Raw genomic sequence first — 15,795 nt, 5'->3', positions numbered from 1 at the left:
AAATAAATAAAATCTTTGAAAAAAAAAGATTTTACGTATTTGAGAGAAAGATTTTATTTATTTATTTGTGAGAGAGAGTGCACATATGAGCAGGGGGAGGGGCAGATGGAAGAGAGGAGGGAGCAGCAAACCCCCCACCCCCACCCCGAGCAAGGGGCCAGAGAGGACTCAATCCCGGGACTCTGAATCATGACCTGAGCCAAAGGCAGACACTTAACCAACTGAGTCACCCACGCATCCCCTATGAGATACATTTATTAATAAACTTCTTTGTTCTTCTCTTGTTGATGTGTCTTGGTTACTGAGAATTTAGAAAGACAGATGGAGGAGGATTTCTCCTGCTCTACATTGGAGTGGACGAGCATGAGGAGGAAGTAGTCAGACATAAAGTCAGAGAGGGAGCCATGGGCAGGACAATGTAAGGATGTGAAAGTTCATCCTGAGTGAGACAAGCCATTGGAGAGTTTTCAACATGGGAGTGATAAAATGTCACATTTTAAAATCTAATTTGGGCTGCTGTGTGAAACATAAACAGTGGTAAGGGTGAAAGTAGGTGTGTTACATTCCCACCAACGTACAGGAGTAGAGCCCAATGTGGGGCCTGAACTCACGACCCTGAGATCAAGACCGGAGCAGAAATCTACAGTTGGATGCTTAACTGACTGAGCCACCCAGGCGCCCTGCATGTTCTTTTTCTCCACAACCCTGTCAACACCTGGTGGAGATGGGTGTCTTCTCTACGCTACGTGCCCAAGTCCAAGTCAGTGTTGTACGGAAGAGCTGAACTGCTATCTTGTATACCTGAAACAAATACGATGAACTATGTTAACTTCTTTTGTTTCACAGATACAGAAGCCAAGATTGGAAGCAGTGTAGTCGGTGAGTGGTGAGGGATAGGTTTCAGTGCGAGGTCTGTCTGGGAGGGAGGAACTGCTTCAGACTATGGGATCAGAAATGGCTTCATGAGGAAACTGGATTTTCTGACGTTTTCTTCTTTCGTGCTGGCAGTCCCGAACCATTTCAGGGCCACCCACTCCTTTCAGAATCAAATAAAGGGATGGATCCTTTCTCACAAAAACACACAGATGGCACCAATACCTTCAAACCATCTCAGAGGGTCCACAGGCCGTCCTCACGGAGCCCCTCTTTAGTGACTTAAGTCAACTTCCTCTTGAGGGTAAAGACATTTCAGAAGCTAAACCGCCCCAACCCTCTACAGACCTTGAACTCCTGGAGCTCCAGCCTCCTGTCACTGATCTCCTTCTCCAGCTGAGCCTTTTCCACTTGCATGGCGCCTGCCGTCCGCCCATGCTGGCCAACCAGCTGGGTCATGTTCTCAATCTGCTGGCGCAAAATCTCGATCACCTTATCCTTCTCTGCCATCTGTAGCCGGAGGGCCTCACACTCAGTCTGCACGTTCCTGAGGTGGTCGCCCTCGGTTTTCAGGTGCTGCAGCTCCTGCAATTTCAGGTCCACCCGGGACCGCAGCTTCGTGATCTCTGAATTGGTGGCCTCGATGGCTCTCTCCTTCTCCTGCAGGGAAGCGGTCAGGTCCGATACAGTCCTCTCGGAGCTCTCCAGGGTCATCTTCTTGGCCGTCAACTCTTCTACCACTTTGCGGAGCATCTCTTTGGTGGATTCAAGCTGAGCAGTCAAGGAAGACACCTTCTCTAGACTTTCATTCTTGCCCTGAATCGCTGCCATCTGATTGTGGGAGAGAAAGAAATTTTCATGTATTTGGGCAGATAGATGAGTTTAAAACAAGTTAGCTCACAAACATGAAATCACGAATCCGATAATAGCGACTTAGACTAACTCAAATCGTTCTGCTGTCACGGCTCTGTGCAGACCACAGACCAACTTAAGTTAATTAGACCGAGGTGGAGAGAGTCATTAAGTAATAATGCTGCTCTAGAATGGCGTTCTTGTGTGGGAGCTTGGGAAGTTTCCTTGGACGTGTTTTCTGGAGCAGTTTCAATTAGGATGGGGGAGAGGTGGCAGGGCTGAGGCTGCCGCTCTCCCTCACCATTCTCCTCCACCTTGCCCCTTAATTCTACCTCTGAGAGAAAAGTGAATAATGGCTTTCATCCAACACATGCTCACATTCTCAGGTCCTTGTCCAGAAAAGGGTAAGAATCCAACTCCCAGTGGCTCCTTTCACCATTCTTTGTGCCCAGGTTGGGCCGAAGAGTAGGAAAGCGCTTTGCCAGGATTCTAAGCCAACACTGGCCCCTTTGGTTTGCGTTCACATTTTAGGAAGCTTACTCTTTTGTGGAATGCTTTTATGTCTCTGTGGCAATACGTGGCATTGGAACCGTGTCCTTTCAGTCCTGAAGGTTCAGGGCAGTTAATAAAGCATTCCACATTTTGCCACTAGTGCACTGAAATGGACTGCATCCACCTTGTACTCTCGGTCTCAATCAGCCTGGGGGAAAACCAAAACCAAAAAATAAAAAAACAAAACAAAACCATCTGCTAGAAACCTTTGATCCTGCTGTTCCTCAGACCCCACCCCCCAATGGCGTGATGCTTTTCTGAAATAAGCAGCCATTAGGTTACCGATTTCTAGCAAACGGAAGACAATCTCATTAGTCAACCATGAACAAAAATGAGATGAAGCTTAACACTTTATTTAATCAGTGGTCAAAAATATAGAAATAACAGGTTTTCATTACTTGCTCAAAGAATCCTAGCTCTATTTCTAGGTCCATTCATGTTATTTAAAAAAAAGCTCGACCGGTAAACCTAAAGTCCATTCTTCCCGGCGAGGAGACTCCTGGGGAAGCCGCCCCGTGTCCCGTCTGACCTGCCGCTCCATCTGGCCCTGACACTCGCTCTTCATGGCCTTGAGGAGGGCTTCCAGGCGCTGCACCTCCATGTTCCTGTCGTCCAGCTCCCGCCGCAGGTGGTCGATGGTAATGCTGTTGCCCGTGTCCCGGTCCCACAGACGCTTGTTCTGCTCCTTCTCCAGACTCAGCTCCTTCTCTCTTTTATGCAGGTCAGCCTACAAGAAGTGAGGTATGTCCCCCGACTTGTATGAAATAGAGTAAAACTCTTATTTTCCTTCTATCATTTTTGGAGGTTCTAGGGGATTTGAAAAGACTTTGATTTTGGAATCTTATTTTTTAATGGCTTAAGAACAATTATTTACTAGATAGAGAAGTTAACATTTTGCTTACTTATAACTTCTTGCATTACAAGTAAATCTCAGTGGACTAGACCCCGCACAATACAGAATAATATTAAGACACAATAGATTTTTAAAGTCATCCTGTTTTTGAATTTTGGATTTTCTAGCAGAGGCATTACGCCTCCCATTGAGCATGCTCCTGTAATAAAGAAACGCTCAAAAGCTTGCAAGAACAGCAATAGTGATGTGGCCGACTGCTTCAGAAATGACAGGCCAGCGTCTGGTCCTGGGAGTGGAGCACTGTGGGCTGTGAACAGAATTACCTCCCTCTTCAGTAGCGGAAAAAGGTGCACAGAGTTGACTGTTAGCAAACACTAAACAGAGTAGGAGAAACACAGACACACCGCTCTTCAAAGGACTTAGGACCCAAAGGGAAAGGTAAGACACCGACACAAAGAACAAAAGAAAAAAAAAAAAGGACACAAAGAAAAAACAGTGGTTTTTCACCGAAGACCCAGAGTTAAGCTACAGCAGAGAGAAATCACAAAGGAGATCAAAATGCTTGGCGAAGGCATGCGAGTTGGGCCTCACCAACAGAGCGGGAGGAAGGGCCTGGAAAGGGACTTGGGTGGTTTGGCGGGTGCCCGGGGCACGTGCAGAGAGAAAGGGCTGGACCAGTGACCGGGAGCTGCGTCGGGGACGGTCCCGAAACGTAGGGAGTCTGGCTTCTATGGGCAACGTCATTTCTGAATGAGGCTGACATGACCAGAGGGATGTTTCACGAGAGGTGAGCAGGGCAGCCCTTTACGGGCCAGACAGAAGCGGGGAGAGACTGGAAGTAGGAAACCCGGTCGGGAGACGCCACCCTGCCCTGGTGTAAGGACCGGCTTGGGGAAGGGGAAGCCGCAGTAAGGCTGGAAGGGCGAGGAGGGGTTTCTGGGTCTTTCAGACAATCTGCAAGATTTTCGCATTAGAACTGAGGGCCTGAGGAGACTCGCAGTGGGGGGAAAGACCGCAGGATTATCCTCAGGTTTGGGACTTGTCACCCAGTTGCCAGCCCTGTCTTAGCGCGTGGCCCTCCAACCGCTGCCACTGCGGACAGACAGGTCCCTGTGCAGAGGGCGCTCGGCCCTACGCAGAGCCTGGGAGGGGAGGAGGGTCCTCTCCGGCACTGCTAACAGCAGGCAGGCGCCAAGCACACCCTTCCCCAAATTTCCCGGCCTCTAGAACCTCTAACAGGGCACAAGTTGCTTCACTATTACTGCAATCTTATTCCTTAAAAAAGATTCTTTTTTTTTTTTTTTTTTTTTTTTACCTAAACTTCCTTTCAAATTGTCTGTGTTTTGAATGTTATTTGGCTCTAAACTAAACACCCGATACTACCTCAATTTAGTCCAATACATTCATCTAATTGAAAGATGGGCCGGTCAAAGACTAGCTTCACCTAACTTACAAGCCGTAACTGCTTAAGGAAAAAAATAAGTAACATTTAGAATAGTACTTATATGCAAAACTTGAATATTGTCAAGATAGTTTGTTGTTTATGTATGCACAAATATTGTGTAGAATTTGTAACTTTATAAAGAAAACGATTTTTGTGAAATACTTTGGCGAGAAACTTCCCAGAATATTTATTTACTTATTTTAAAAGGCTTGTATTTATTTATTTATTTATTTGAGAGAAAATAAAAGTGCGAGAGAGCGCATGAGAGAGGAGAGGGTCAGAGGGAGAAGCAGGCTCCCCGCTGAGCAGGGAGCCCGAGGCGGGACTCGATCCCAGGACTCCAGGATCATGACCTGAGCCAAAGGCAGTTGCTTAACCAACTGAGCCCCCAGGCGCCCCCAGAATTAATAGTTAGAGCACAGCCTTACCAACAGCTTTTGAAGCTGATCATCCAAATTTCCAGATTCCTGACTGAACTGGTCACGTTCCGTCCGTGCCTCGGTTAGTTCTGAGTTGGCAAGGACTAACTGCTTTTCAAGCTCTTCTATCTAAAAGGAAAGCACAAATCAATCTGACTATGTTAGTGGGGAATATAAAATAAGTACAGTTTTGGGGGAACAAATGGTATTATTTTGAGGGCAAAAATAAAACCTTATTATGTTTTGCAGTTTTCTAGATTTAAGGTCTATGTAGAATTTAATTTAGCCAGGGAAATGAGCCAAAATGCAGTATTTGATGCCGTCAGATATGGGCATTGTCTGTAATCTTTTTCACATTATTCAAGATTTATTTTCTATGAATATGTGTTCTGTCATTCAGTATTTACGGAAGCTTGATGCGGCATAAATAACATTCTGTACAGCCCTCACAAATGACCTGTACTATATGTAGAAGAGCTATTTTAAGACTATCAGTGTTTCAATAACAAAAAGCATTGAACATAAAAGAACGACTGGTAGCAACAAGTTTTTCCATTATTGTCATTATTAATCAATTTGGAAAGGATGAATGAACCTCCATATATGTATATAAATATATTAACTTAAAATTATTTTAAATTAAATACATTAACTTAAAATACTTATATACATATTATGTGTTTCCATCCTCACTTCCTTCGACTGTAAAATGGGTGACTACCAGTTTTAAAGGACTGGTATAGGAGCATTTTTCTCTCTGAGACACAGGCAGCTGTTTGGTCTGTGTGACTAAGCGTGTCCATATGTCCACACGGCAGAAGGCCCGTCACTGTCAGTAGCATTCCTGCAGCCCTTGGCCTGTAGATGCAAGGTAGGCAAAGAGGGTATGATCTCAGATGACGCAGACTCCAGATTTGGACTCCAGCTGAGCCACACAAATTCACAATTTAGATATGGAGATATTAAAATAACGAGAACATGTTGATACTTAGTATGATCACTAAAATACTATTTCATCAGCCAGTAATAAGAAATCCTTCATAGCTACATAAATGCTAAATACCCCTTCTTACGTCAGTAGGTTTCCGGATTTACTATGTCAAGAATAAAACTTACGGATTGGCTTAGAGGACAAACTGTGATGGCAATTTCTTAGAGAATATATGAGCAAGACTAATTTCTCTTGATGACTCTTATTTTTTTCTGGACCAGGGTCATTGAAGATCTTCATTTATTAATTCAGCACATATCTATGAGTTATATAAACACATACATATGCAACTACCTTTTGATAAGTGCTAAATATGAGTACATAGAATTTATGTACCTTTAACTACTCATACATATACATGACAGCTTCACATTTACCTAGAGTAGAATTGCAGCCTGTAGGGATTGGAATACACATTTTAATATTTACATTGGACATATTTTAAAAATGCCTTTATATTTGACCGTATGTTAGATATAAGTAAGTAGTTCACAAGAATTAAATGCCCATAAAACATCAGGCTACCAATAGAAACGTTAAGTTTCTAATAATCCTATAAAGAAGTTCTTGCACTCTTGTACTCCTTTGGGGACGTGTACTGAAAAAAGCCATACCACAGGTCAACCTCTGTGACACGAGGAGCTTCCTAAGAAGGACGGAGGAGTGGTTTCAGGTGATGTAGTATCTTTAGTTCTCTTATTATTGGGAAAGATCAAATCAGCACACACTTAGTAATGACATCAGGAATCAGCCCACAAACACTTCCTGTGGGTAGACAAATGTAATCAGAGAGGCAACATGACCAGGCTAAGAGTCAAACACTTTAGGTTCTGGCCCATGTTCTGTCACATGACCTCTCTGAGTCTCAAGTTTTTTTTAATCTATAATTTAAACAGAATATTCTAGATAATCTTTCAAAGTCCTTTTAATTCTTTGTCTAATAGCTTTTTACCTGAGAAGAACAGTATTAATAAAGCTGAAATTCTATAATTTCCACCTGTTTTTGGAAACAAAATATGGTCAAAGAAACCCCATTCTGAGCTATAAAATTAATAAGAACACCTTCAGTGTGAAGAGTTACTCACATGACTAAAACATTTTCTAGTCCAAACCTGGCAAAAAAATTATTTTCTTTTTTCTTTTTTTTAAAGATTTTATTTAGTTATTTGACATAGAGAGATCACAAGCAGGCAGAGAGGCAGGCAGAGAGAGAGGAGGAAGCAGGCTCCCCGCTGAGCAGAGAGCCCGATGTGGGGCTCGATCCCAGGACCCCGGGACCATGACCTGAGCCGAAGGCAGCGGCTTAACCCACTGAGCCACCCAGGCGCCCCCAAAATTATTTTCTCTTTGAGCAAAGTATTTGTCCATGTGTTTCAAAAGCTTAAATCAAGACCTGCTATTTTGTCCATTTTCATTTTTTTAAAAAGTACTGGGTCCCCTTTGATACCATCAGACTGGAGGGTAAAAATTCAGGAGACCAAAATTTGAAAAAGAAAAGAAAGAAAAGAACACAGAAAAAACAAAGAGCCAAGTCCCATCTCCCCACCTAAGTTTATCAAGCGTCAGAAGTTCCTCCAGACCCCTGCAGGAACATTGGCTTTGTAGTTGTCAGTACTGACTCAACTGCTATAGCTCTGCTTTTACCTTTCACTTTTTCGAGAAGAGATACTTCTGTCACTTCATCAATCAAGAAGAGAAATGGAGAGTGAAAGGGAAAACCACTGAAGTAGCAGCTGAGCTGAGCAAACAGCTGTACAGGACACTACAAAGCCTTCTGAAACGTCCAGAATAGAGACTGACAGCCGAGATATGTAATAAAGGTTTTTTTCTTTTTCTTTTCTTTTCCAATAGCAGCACTGGTTTTCCCTTTCACCATCTATGAATCTACTTTCTGTTTTGGATCACTGAACAAGTAAGTATTTTGATCTCATTCAAATCTTGACAGTGATTTTAGAGACGTTACCAATCAAGCCGAATTGTATCTCCTGTTTTCTGTGCCCAGAAAGATGACACAGACATCGGGTACCGAGCGGTGCTGTGGGTCAGCACGGGAGTGCGTTGGCAGACTGCGCAAGGAGGTCTGCACAGACTTTCCTGCACAGGATAGAGCTCTGGCCAGTGCTACTAAATGTTTACTTTTTGAATGTGAAATTCAGTCCCAAATGCTTTCAGAGTAGGAAAAATAAACTGAGAATCCAGATCATGAGACAGTTTTGTTGTCAAAAAGCGAAAGTTAAGAGTAAAGCCAAATCTACAGAGCCAATAGTGACAGCTTCTACTGGTCCAAGTTCGTAAAGGGGAATTCTGGAGGTTCTCCTAAAATGGGAAGAGAAGAATAGAAAAAGCATTACAGTAGAACATGTTGGTAAGCTACAACAGCTACATCTACAATTTTCTTTGAAACACAGTCTCTACTTTCATCGGTATGAAAATATTTTGTTAATCTGAAGACACACACTGCCCTCCTAAAGGACAAGTTATGTTTCCTAGTTGGAAAAGTTTTGCTCAGACCTATCACGTCATCAATTCTTTTAAATAATAAGGACTTTTTTTTCCTGAAGGAGTCTGACCTCAGGTGAAAATACTAATACTGTTTCTCATAAAATATGTTGATGCGTAGTATCAACACACTCTTCTAAGTTTCTTCTCACAAAGTTCCCACTTTTAATCACAGCTTTTATGTGTTATCTTCTTTGATTTTTTTTCCTTAATGCTATTTGGGTAGTATATACTAATACACTCACTAATAAAATCTATTTTATTTTCTATTTTAGCAATGTAAAGTCAAGGTATATGAAAATGCAAGAAATTAAAACAAGGATTTGTGGTTTTTAGATTTTATATTCATTATAACAAAAACATTTCATAGCAATGGAATATTTCATGACTTCCAAATGGAATCCTTTTGTTAACTCGCTTGATTTTTCACATATATTGATGACATTTCAGTCCAAAGTCCTTTCAAGTCTGTATTAACCGGACAAGATAATCTCCTCTCAGCGCTCCCTGACTAGAGGGAGTTCCTAGTAAGAGCGTAGTTAACCGCCACCTTGCTGCCAACTCCACGTTTTCAATGTTGCTATGAATCTCACCAACGTAGATTAGAAGCAGCTGATGTAATAGGTGCTCCTTATTTTTATTAAATGTTGCCTATTTAAGACTGACAAAAGTATTGGTGACCCGCTATTTACATCAGAGCAAGATAAGATAATGATTTCAACATGCTATCTGTCTCTACCATCATATATCCATATCCATATATATATATAAAACCATATATCCTCACATATAACCATATAACCATATATCCTCACAACATTCATATGCAAAAGGCTGCAGTCATTCCTCTGGATGCTTATGCTTCTACATGCCAGAGAGATAAAAGTTCATAAAAACTCAAAAGCTGTTTGTGTGTTCTTTAGCTGTCCCGTATTCAGTATTCGTTAGAATTTCCCCCAGGCTCAAATTCAGAGCTGAGTGGCGCAGTATATTGACGGTGCGTCGGTTAGCGAACGGTGCTAGCTTACGGGCGGGGGGGTTCCTTTTTCCTTTTTCCAAGCACCATTACCAAGGAGAGCTCGAGCTCTTTCAAATTAGGTAAGAAGACACAGTGAGCTGAGTTTTGTTTAGGACGTCACAGCTTTTCAAAGGGTTTAATTTGCCAATAAACAACGAATAGTTAACCTTTTCAGAACAGGTTGAACAGTGCTGAGCCTCAGTCACTGTGGTGGACTAGAACACACCAGCTCCCCCATTTCCTCTCTCGCTGTCGGACTGCCCGTGCTCGCTTTTGCCGAGGTGCCCACCTCTAGGAGACTGACTACCCGAGCCTCCTTCACCCCCTGCTGCACTGGAAGCATCCCCATCCTGCGGGGCGGGATCAAGACCTCTTGATCTGGGGCAGGCCTGGTCTGCCTAGAAAGGGGTGCCATTCCTACTATTAATCTTCAGTGGGAAAGCTCGCCCTGAGAAAAGAAATTAGACCACAAAAAGCAGGCCTTGGAGAAGCAGAAAAGAACAAATGTTTCTCTTTGGGCTTCTGCTTCTTGGTTTAGCCTTTAAAACAGTCTAAGGTTCCTGAAGGCTACCCTTATACGCGGCAGGGTGTCGGAAATGACCTTGACAAAGGATTTAGGCTAAGAGCTAAATCCCTTCTAGGACGGGAGTCCTATGCAAACCGCCACCTGCCAGCATTAGTTCAGTCGGTATCAAACCAGCATCTGAAGAGAACCAAGAGCCAGGATCCCCCACGTGACAGGAGTAAACATTGTTCTAAGAAACTTGCCTCAGTCCTATGTGTGTAGCAGAGCCTAAAGTAGGCTATTTCTTGCTGTGGGTAGTGATCAAAAATGCTGGAAAGCCACTGTGGCAGGGGATCCAAATCTCGTAACTGAGGTTATGTGGTTTCACATACTCTTTATTGTTCAGACTTCAGTAAAGCGCTGTCTAAATGATTTTAGCGGTGCCGCAGGGAATGAAGGTTGAGGTTTCACATTCTGGGCTTGAACTGGAGAGCCGAGGGGGAAGAGCCCCCTCCTGTGGCCATCACAGGACTCACAGGGGCCCCTGAACAAAGCTGCCCAAGGGACGGCAAACGTCTGGAAGAATCAGAGCTGCGCTAGTCAGCTGCTTCTTCCCATGGGAAGCTTTTTTCTTGTCCTGTTCCCCTGTAGAACGGGCAATTTTTTTAGAGGAAATCTGTTAACTTCCTTATATTCTATTTCTTCCAAATCAGCTCGGTGTGAGAAGGGGGCTAAAAGTAATGGTTAGCGCAGGAGGCTCTCTGTATTAGAGTTTGTCTTCCAAACGGAGTCAATTTGGAGAGGAAAGGTGGTGTTCACAAAGCAGGGCACGGGCATCGCTGGCGTGAACTGGGCTGCCCCGGGGAAGCAGGCAGGACGGCGGGCACCCCTCCCACAGGGAGTGGAGAACGCCCGCGCCTCTGAATGGGAGCCCTCTGCTTGTTTCTTAGGGTCTCAACTGCTTTACACATGCTTGCGATTAACAACAAAAAAGCCCTGGGTAAGTGGTGGATAACCATAGCGAACTTCTCCTCTTTAGCTATGGAAAGTGAGAGAATAAAAGCAACAGAATATCAAATTTTGAAGTTTTTAAAGGGTTTAAGAGAAATTGTGTGATGAAAGTCGCAGATTTATCATCCCAATTATTTTTTATTTAGACTAAACTTACTAATTCGGTTTGCCAGCCACATGGTGATTAAATCTGGGAGTTGAAGTAAGACCTGAGAGGTAGGCCCTCAAGTACTGAGTAGTAGGGAGACTGCCCCGTTCCAAAAGGTTTGTTGGAGCTAAGCCTGTACAAAAAATTTAAGCGCTCTTATTTTTAACTTATTTTTTTAGAAACTTACTTGAAGTATGCAAAACTTTTTTTCCACAAATGAATTAATTTGGGCAAATAATTTGAATTAAAATTATTTATAATTTTTCATCAGATGCAGCGTTCAATAATTCATCAGTGCATATAACACCCAGAGCCCATCACATCGCAAGCCCTCTTTAAAAATCATTTGTGATTTAACATATAGATATTTGGCAAACTCCTGCTCCATCTTAAAAGCTGCTTTTAATTTGACATTACTCTGATGCCTCATTTTCAAATAAGCTATTAAAAGTTTGGAACCGAATCTGTGCAGAATAGTGTGTGGACGGCCAAATCTGACCTCACCTTGTCTTCGTACATCCTCTTGGCCTCCCTTAACTCAGAACGTAGCTGAGAAACAGTAGATTCCAGATCGCTGAGCTGACGCATGTACATTGAATTCTGGTTTCTTGCTTGTTCTCTAAGAAGAGTTTGAAAGGGGGGGGAAGCAAACAGCAAACTAAGCAGAAGTGTGAAATCTACGCGCACGCCAGCACTTAGACACGGCCACTAGTTCTTTTACATCATATAACTAGGTCAAAAATCTTTTATTTTTCCAAAATAGCTTCTCAAAAGCTTCAGCTCAACCATTCTGCTAAGTGCTGCAGCTAGACAGTGTGTATTAGGTTCCTTTGTTTCATTTGTACTATTTCTCTCTACTTTGGTATATTGAAAATGCCCCTGTAGGAAGTTTCAATACGTGTAAGCTCAAGTTATAAAATTACTTATGTGTATACATCTATATTTTATACATGTATATTTACACATACCCATATATAATGTATGTGGTTTTGATTAATCCTATCAGTTGTAATATGAACAATGTTTAAAACACCCAATTCCAAGAGGCCCAAATGGGTGCAATAATACTGCTTTTTCTTTCCCGCCGGGGTGGCGGGGCAGCCACTGCCCACAGGCCTCGGCTGCACCGCGCCACGGACCCACGTGATGTACTCCTGTCCACCCCCTGGCCGGCGAGGACAGCCTTACAGGGAACTGGCATCTAACCCCTGGCGTGCAGACGGCACAGGCCCCATCCCACTGCTCCTGAGCACAACATGTCCGGGGCACCACCTGGGAAGGACCGAGAGAGACTGAGCCCCACATGCCCGCGCCCCGTCCTCTCAGAAAGGCCAGGAGCTTGTGGGCCGACGGGACGTGCTACTGCTAGTGACCGTGGCCTTTAGAAAGGCAGTCACAGCACACTCGGTGTGCCAGCAGGGGAGGAGACGCAGACGGAGGCGTCACTACCTCACGCCCCTCTAGGTCACAGGCAGAGAAACACACCAAAAGCAGTGCCTGCTGTGTAAAGTACTCTTACACAAAGGAGGAGAAAAGCCTCAGGAACGTCCAGTTGCTCTTCCGTTTCCTATTCTCGAAGGAAATATCTCCACCCATTACGGCCGCGGGCTTGGCTGGCCTCCTAGCGCGGGCCTGTGTCATGCCTGGAGTCCTGTCCTGATGCTGACCTTGTCACTCTAACCCCCACCCCACGCAAGCTGTTCTCACTTAGGGCAATAATACTGCGTCGTGGTCACGTGACATCATCTTCGCGTAATCCTTCCCATCCATTTAAATGTTAGAGAAGTTTTACTTTCTCCTAAGAAAGTAAATTTTAAAGCAAAAGCAAAGTGAAAATTTTAAAGCAAATTTTAAAAGACTTTAGAACAGAACATTAATGAAAATAGAATATCTAAAATGAGGATTATGAATACCAGTTTCAAACTAGCGGGACACACGTACTGAATGATTTCCAGCTGACTCTGGATGCTACTGGCCTGGCTTCGAGCACTGCTGGCTTTCTCGGTAAGGCCCGTTATCTCAATTTCATGCTCACTTATTAACTGCTCAATCCTATAAAAAGAACGTGTGTGATGTTCATTATTTGGTATATAAGATTTTGCTTGACTACAAGTTATTCTAAAAAGTAATGATTTTCAAATTTTCAAACGCTCTCAAATTTAGTATTCTGCTTTGACTTTGAATATGCTGCTCATTTTAAGTTTTAGAATTCAGATTTTTAAAAAAAAATTTTACAATGTAATAAGTTACAAGTACTATATATTATGAGACACATGTGGGGACATTTCCTCAAAGCCAAACATATTACAAATATAACAACAGGTTTTTAAATATTCACACTAAATCATAAAGATTTTCTATCATAAAGCTTTACATTAAGCTCAGGTCACGTTTTGCCAACAAATGACTTACAAAGTCATTGGTCTCTCCTTGACCAAGCTTTAGTCAGGCTCCTCTGAATCCTACCGTAGGCCTTGACCTTGGCACCCATCAGCCCCTCCCCCAACCGCCCTGGCCTGCCCAGGCTTAGCAGGAATCTCGCTGAATCTGTTTAGTAAGAATCCCTCCACCTGTGATGGCTCCGCTGCCCCACTCACCTGTTCCTTGGCTGTAAATCCCTACTTTCGTGGAGGTATTAGGAGAGCTGAGTCTCATCTTTTCCCCCCAACACAGAACCCCTACTGCAGAAGCCTTGATTAAAGTCTTCCTGAACCTTTTAAACAAGTGTCAAGAAAATTTTCCCTTGCCACAAACCAAGGAAGAAAACTTTCATTTCAGAACATTTTTGATTTTGGAATTCCTGATGAGGAATTATAAACCTATGGTTTAGTTCACTATGACTTTCCATACTTCAGCCAGAAACCCACCTATCTTGATGCTGTTGAAGAAGCAATTCTATTTTATTCTGTGATTCAGACTTCAGTGCTTCAAGCTGGTCCTCTACCTAGTTACAAAAAAGAGATGTTGATTTACAGACTGGTAAATGTACATCTTGAAAAAGCTGGAGATTTTCCAGCTGAAGGACCACTTTATTGTTTTTAAACATGTTATTTATTTATTACTTGTCATAGAGAAAGAGACTGAGTGCGCGTGTGTGCGTAAGCAGCAGGGAGGGGCAGAGGGCAAAGCAGACTCCCCGCTGAGCAGGGAGCCCAACGTGGGGCTCGATCCCCGGACCCTGGGATCATGAGCTGAAGGCGGATACTTAACTGACTGAGCCACCCAGGCATCCCTATAAGGACACTTTAGAAAGAAGCAAATAGAAGTAGTACTGAAACCAAATACATTCTATCACTGTTTTTTATTAGTTTACTTTGGTTGGTTATACTCTCATGAGGCCATACAGGCAAATCAAGCTAGTTCCCTTAAAGTACTGAGACAAAGTACTCTTGTAGAAATAACTATTATTTTAGAGAACAAAAATGAGAACTTGGCTTACTTATAAGAACTTGAAAAATTATATGCCTAATACTATTCTCTTAATGGATTTTAATATAAAATTGAATAGTGTTCTCACCACTTACTGGAAATATCCTCCCTTTAAGATAAGAAATCTCTGTGTCTAATTCTCTTAGGATTTTACTAATAGCCGAGCCCATGTTGCGGAAGTGGAGAGTAGACACGCTGTCGTGTTCGTATATTTTCTTGCCTGAGGCTTCTTCGAAGTCGGCCAGGACCGAGCGGATTTCCTGAAGCACCCCCTCGTGGCCGAGCATCATCTTTCTGAGCTGTTCTATCTGCGCGCTGCTGTCTTTCAGCATGTCCTCCTTAAGGCACTTGGCAGCTTCGAGTTCATGAACTGTGTTTTGAAGCTGATTTCTTAAATCCTCCTGGGATTGACTCTCCCTTCGTCTATGAGAGAAGTGAAAGGGAAGAAATAATATTGTAAAAATTCATATTCACACAGGTAGTTTTATACTACAAAGAGTAAAACCTTAAAATAATTTTAGGTAACGACACCCAACCTGATGTCAGCCATGGCGTCTCTCTCCATCTGCATCTCTTGAAGTTTTGTTTGCAAATCAATGACCGACTGCCGTAAGTAAAACTTCTGTTTCTCATGCAATTCATTGCTCTGAAAGAAAAAGAAATGCCATGCAAATCAGCCTTTACCAGAGGGATGTATTTCCTTAAATTATTAGGAAATTTGTAATAATTTCCAAAAATCCATATATCATTAATTTATTTTTATGTGTACTTCCTTCTCCTTTTACCATACTTCAGGGCCTAATTAATCATTTCTCACCTAGGATGCTGAACTACCTTATCTAGTCTCACTTTCTCAAGCTTGGTCCTTTTTAAATGTATTCTTAATAACCAATACACTATTTCTAAAACAGATCAGACTTCTACCTTAAGATAGGGATAGAAAGAAGTTTTATTTTTGAAAACAGGAAAATTGGTTACAATTTTTGATACAGAAGAGTAAATCCCCACTTCCATCCCACTTAAAAACTTGACAGCGGACAACCACCACCCAAAAGTCAAGGTGTTCTACTACAAAGAAATTCACTAAGATCCCTAAAAATCAGGTACTGAGAGACCTCCCAGCATAACAAGTGATACCATGTGATCATCCTCAAGCAAAGCCATCAAATTCTGCCTATTGATAGAGAGTCTGGCATCAGCT

The 15,795-nt window shown here is 42.7% G+C and overlaps 1 protein-coding gene across 7 annotated transcripts in view; it reads right to left on the bottom strand.

Annotated features, from left to right (window-relative positions):
- The window catches only part of CCDC158 (coiled-coil domain containing 158), a 93,725-nt gene that overhangs the window by 45,723 nt on the left and 32,207 nt on the right, over positions 1–15,795 (bottom strand). For all 7 annotated transcript variants that reach the window (XM_059158911.1, XM_059158946.1, XM_059158954.1 and 4 more), the window contains 8 exons: positions 15,131–15,240; positions 14,690–15,017; positions 14,033–14,109; positions 13,107–13,217; positions 11,670–11,784; positions 5,003–5,122; positions 2,807–3,004; positions 1,222–1,704 (listed from right to left, as the gene is read on the bottom strand). In XM_059158911.1, the coding sequence (XP_059014894.1) occupies positions 1,222–1,704; positions 2,807–3,004; positions 5,003–5,122; positions 11,670–11,784; positions 13,107–13,217; positions 14,033–14,109; positions 14,690–15,017; positions 15,131–15,240 (1,542 nt within the window). The remainder of the gene's footprint in view (positions 1–1,221; positions 1,705–2,806; positions 3,005–5,002; positions 5,123–11,669; positions 11,785–13,106; positions 13,218–14,032; positions 14,110–14,689; positions 15,018–15,130; positions 15,241–15,795) is intronic.

The sequence above is a fragment of the Mustela lutreola genome, chromosome 1 (genome assembly GCF_030435805.1).
Source record: "Mustela lutreola isolate mMusLut2 chromosome 1, mMusLut2.pri, whole genome shotgun sequence".
NCBI classification, from domain to species: Eukaryota; Metazoa; Chordata; class Mammalia; order Carnivora; family Mustelidae; genus Mustela; species Mustela lutreola.
This window is presented reverse-complemented; position numbering and strand designations above follow the sequence as displayed.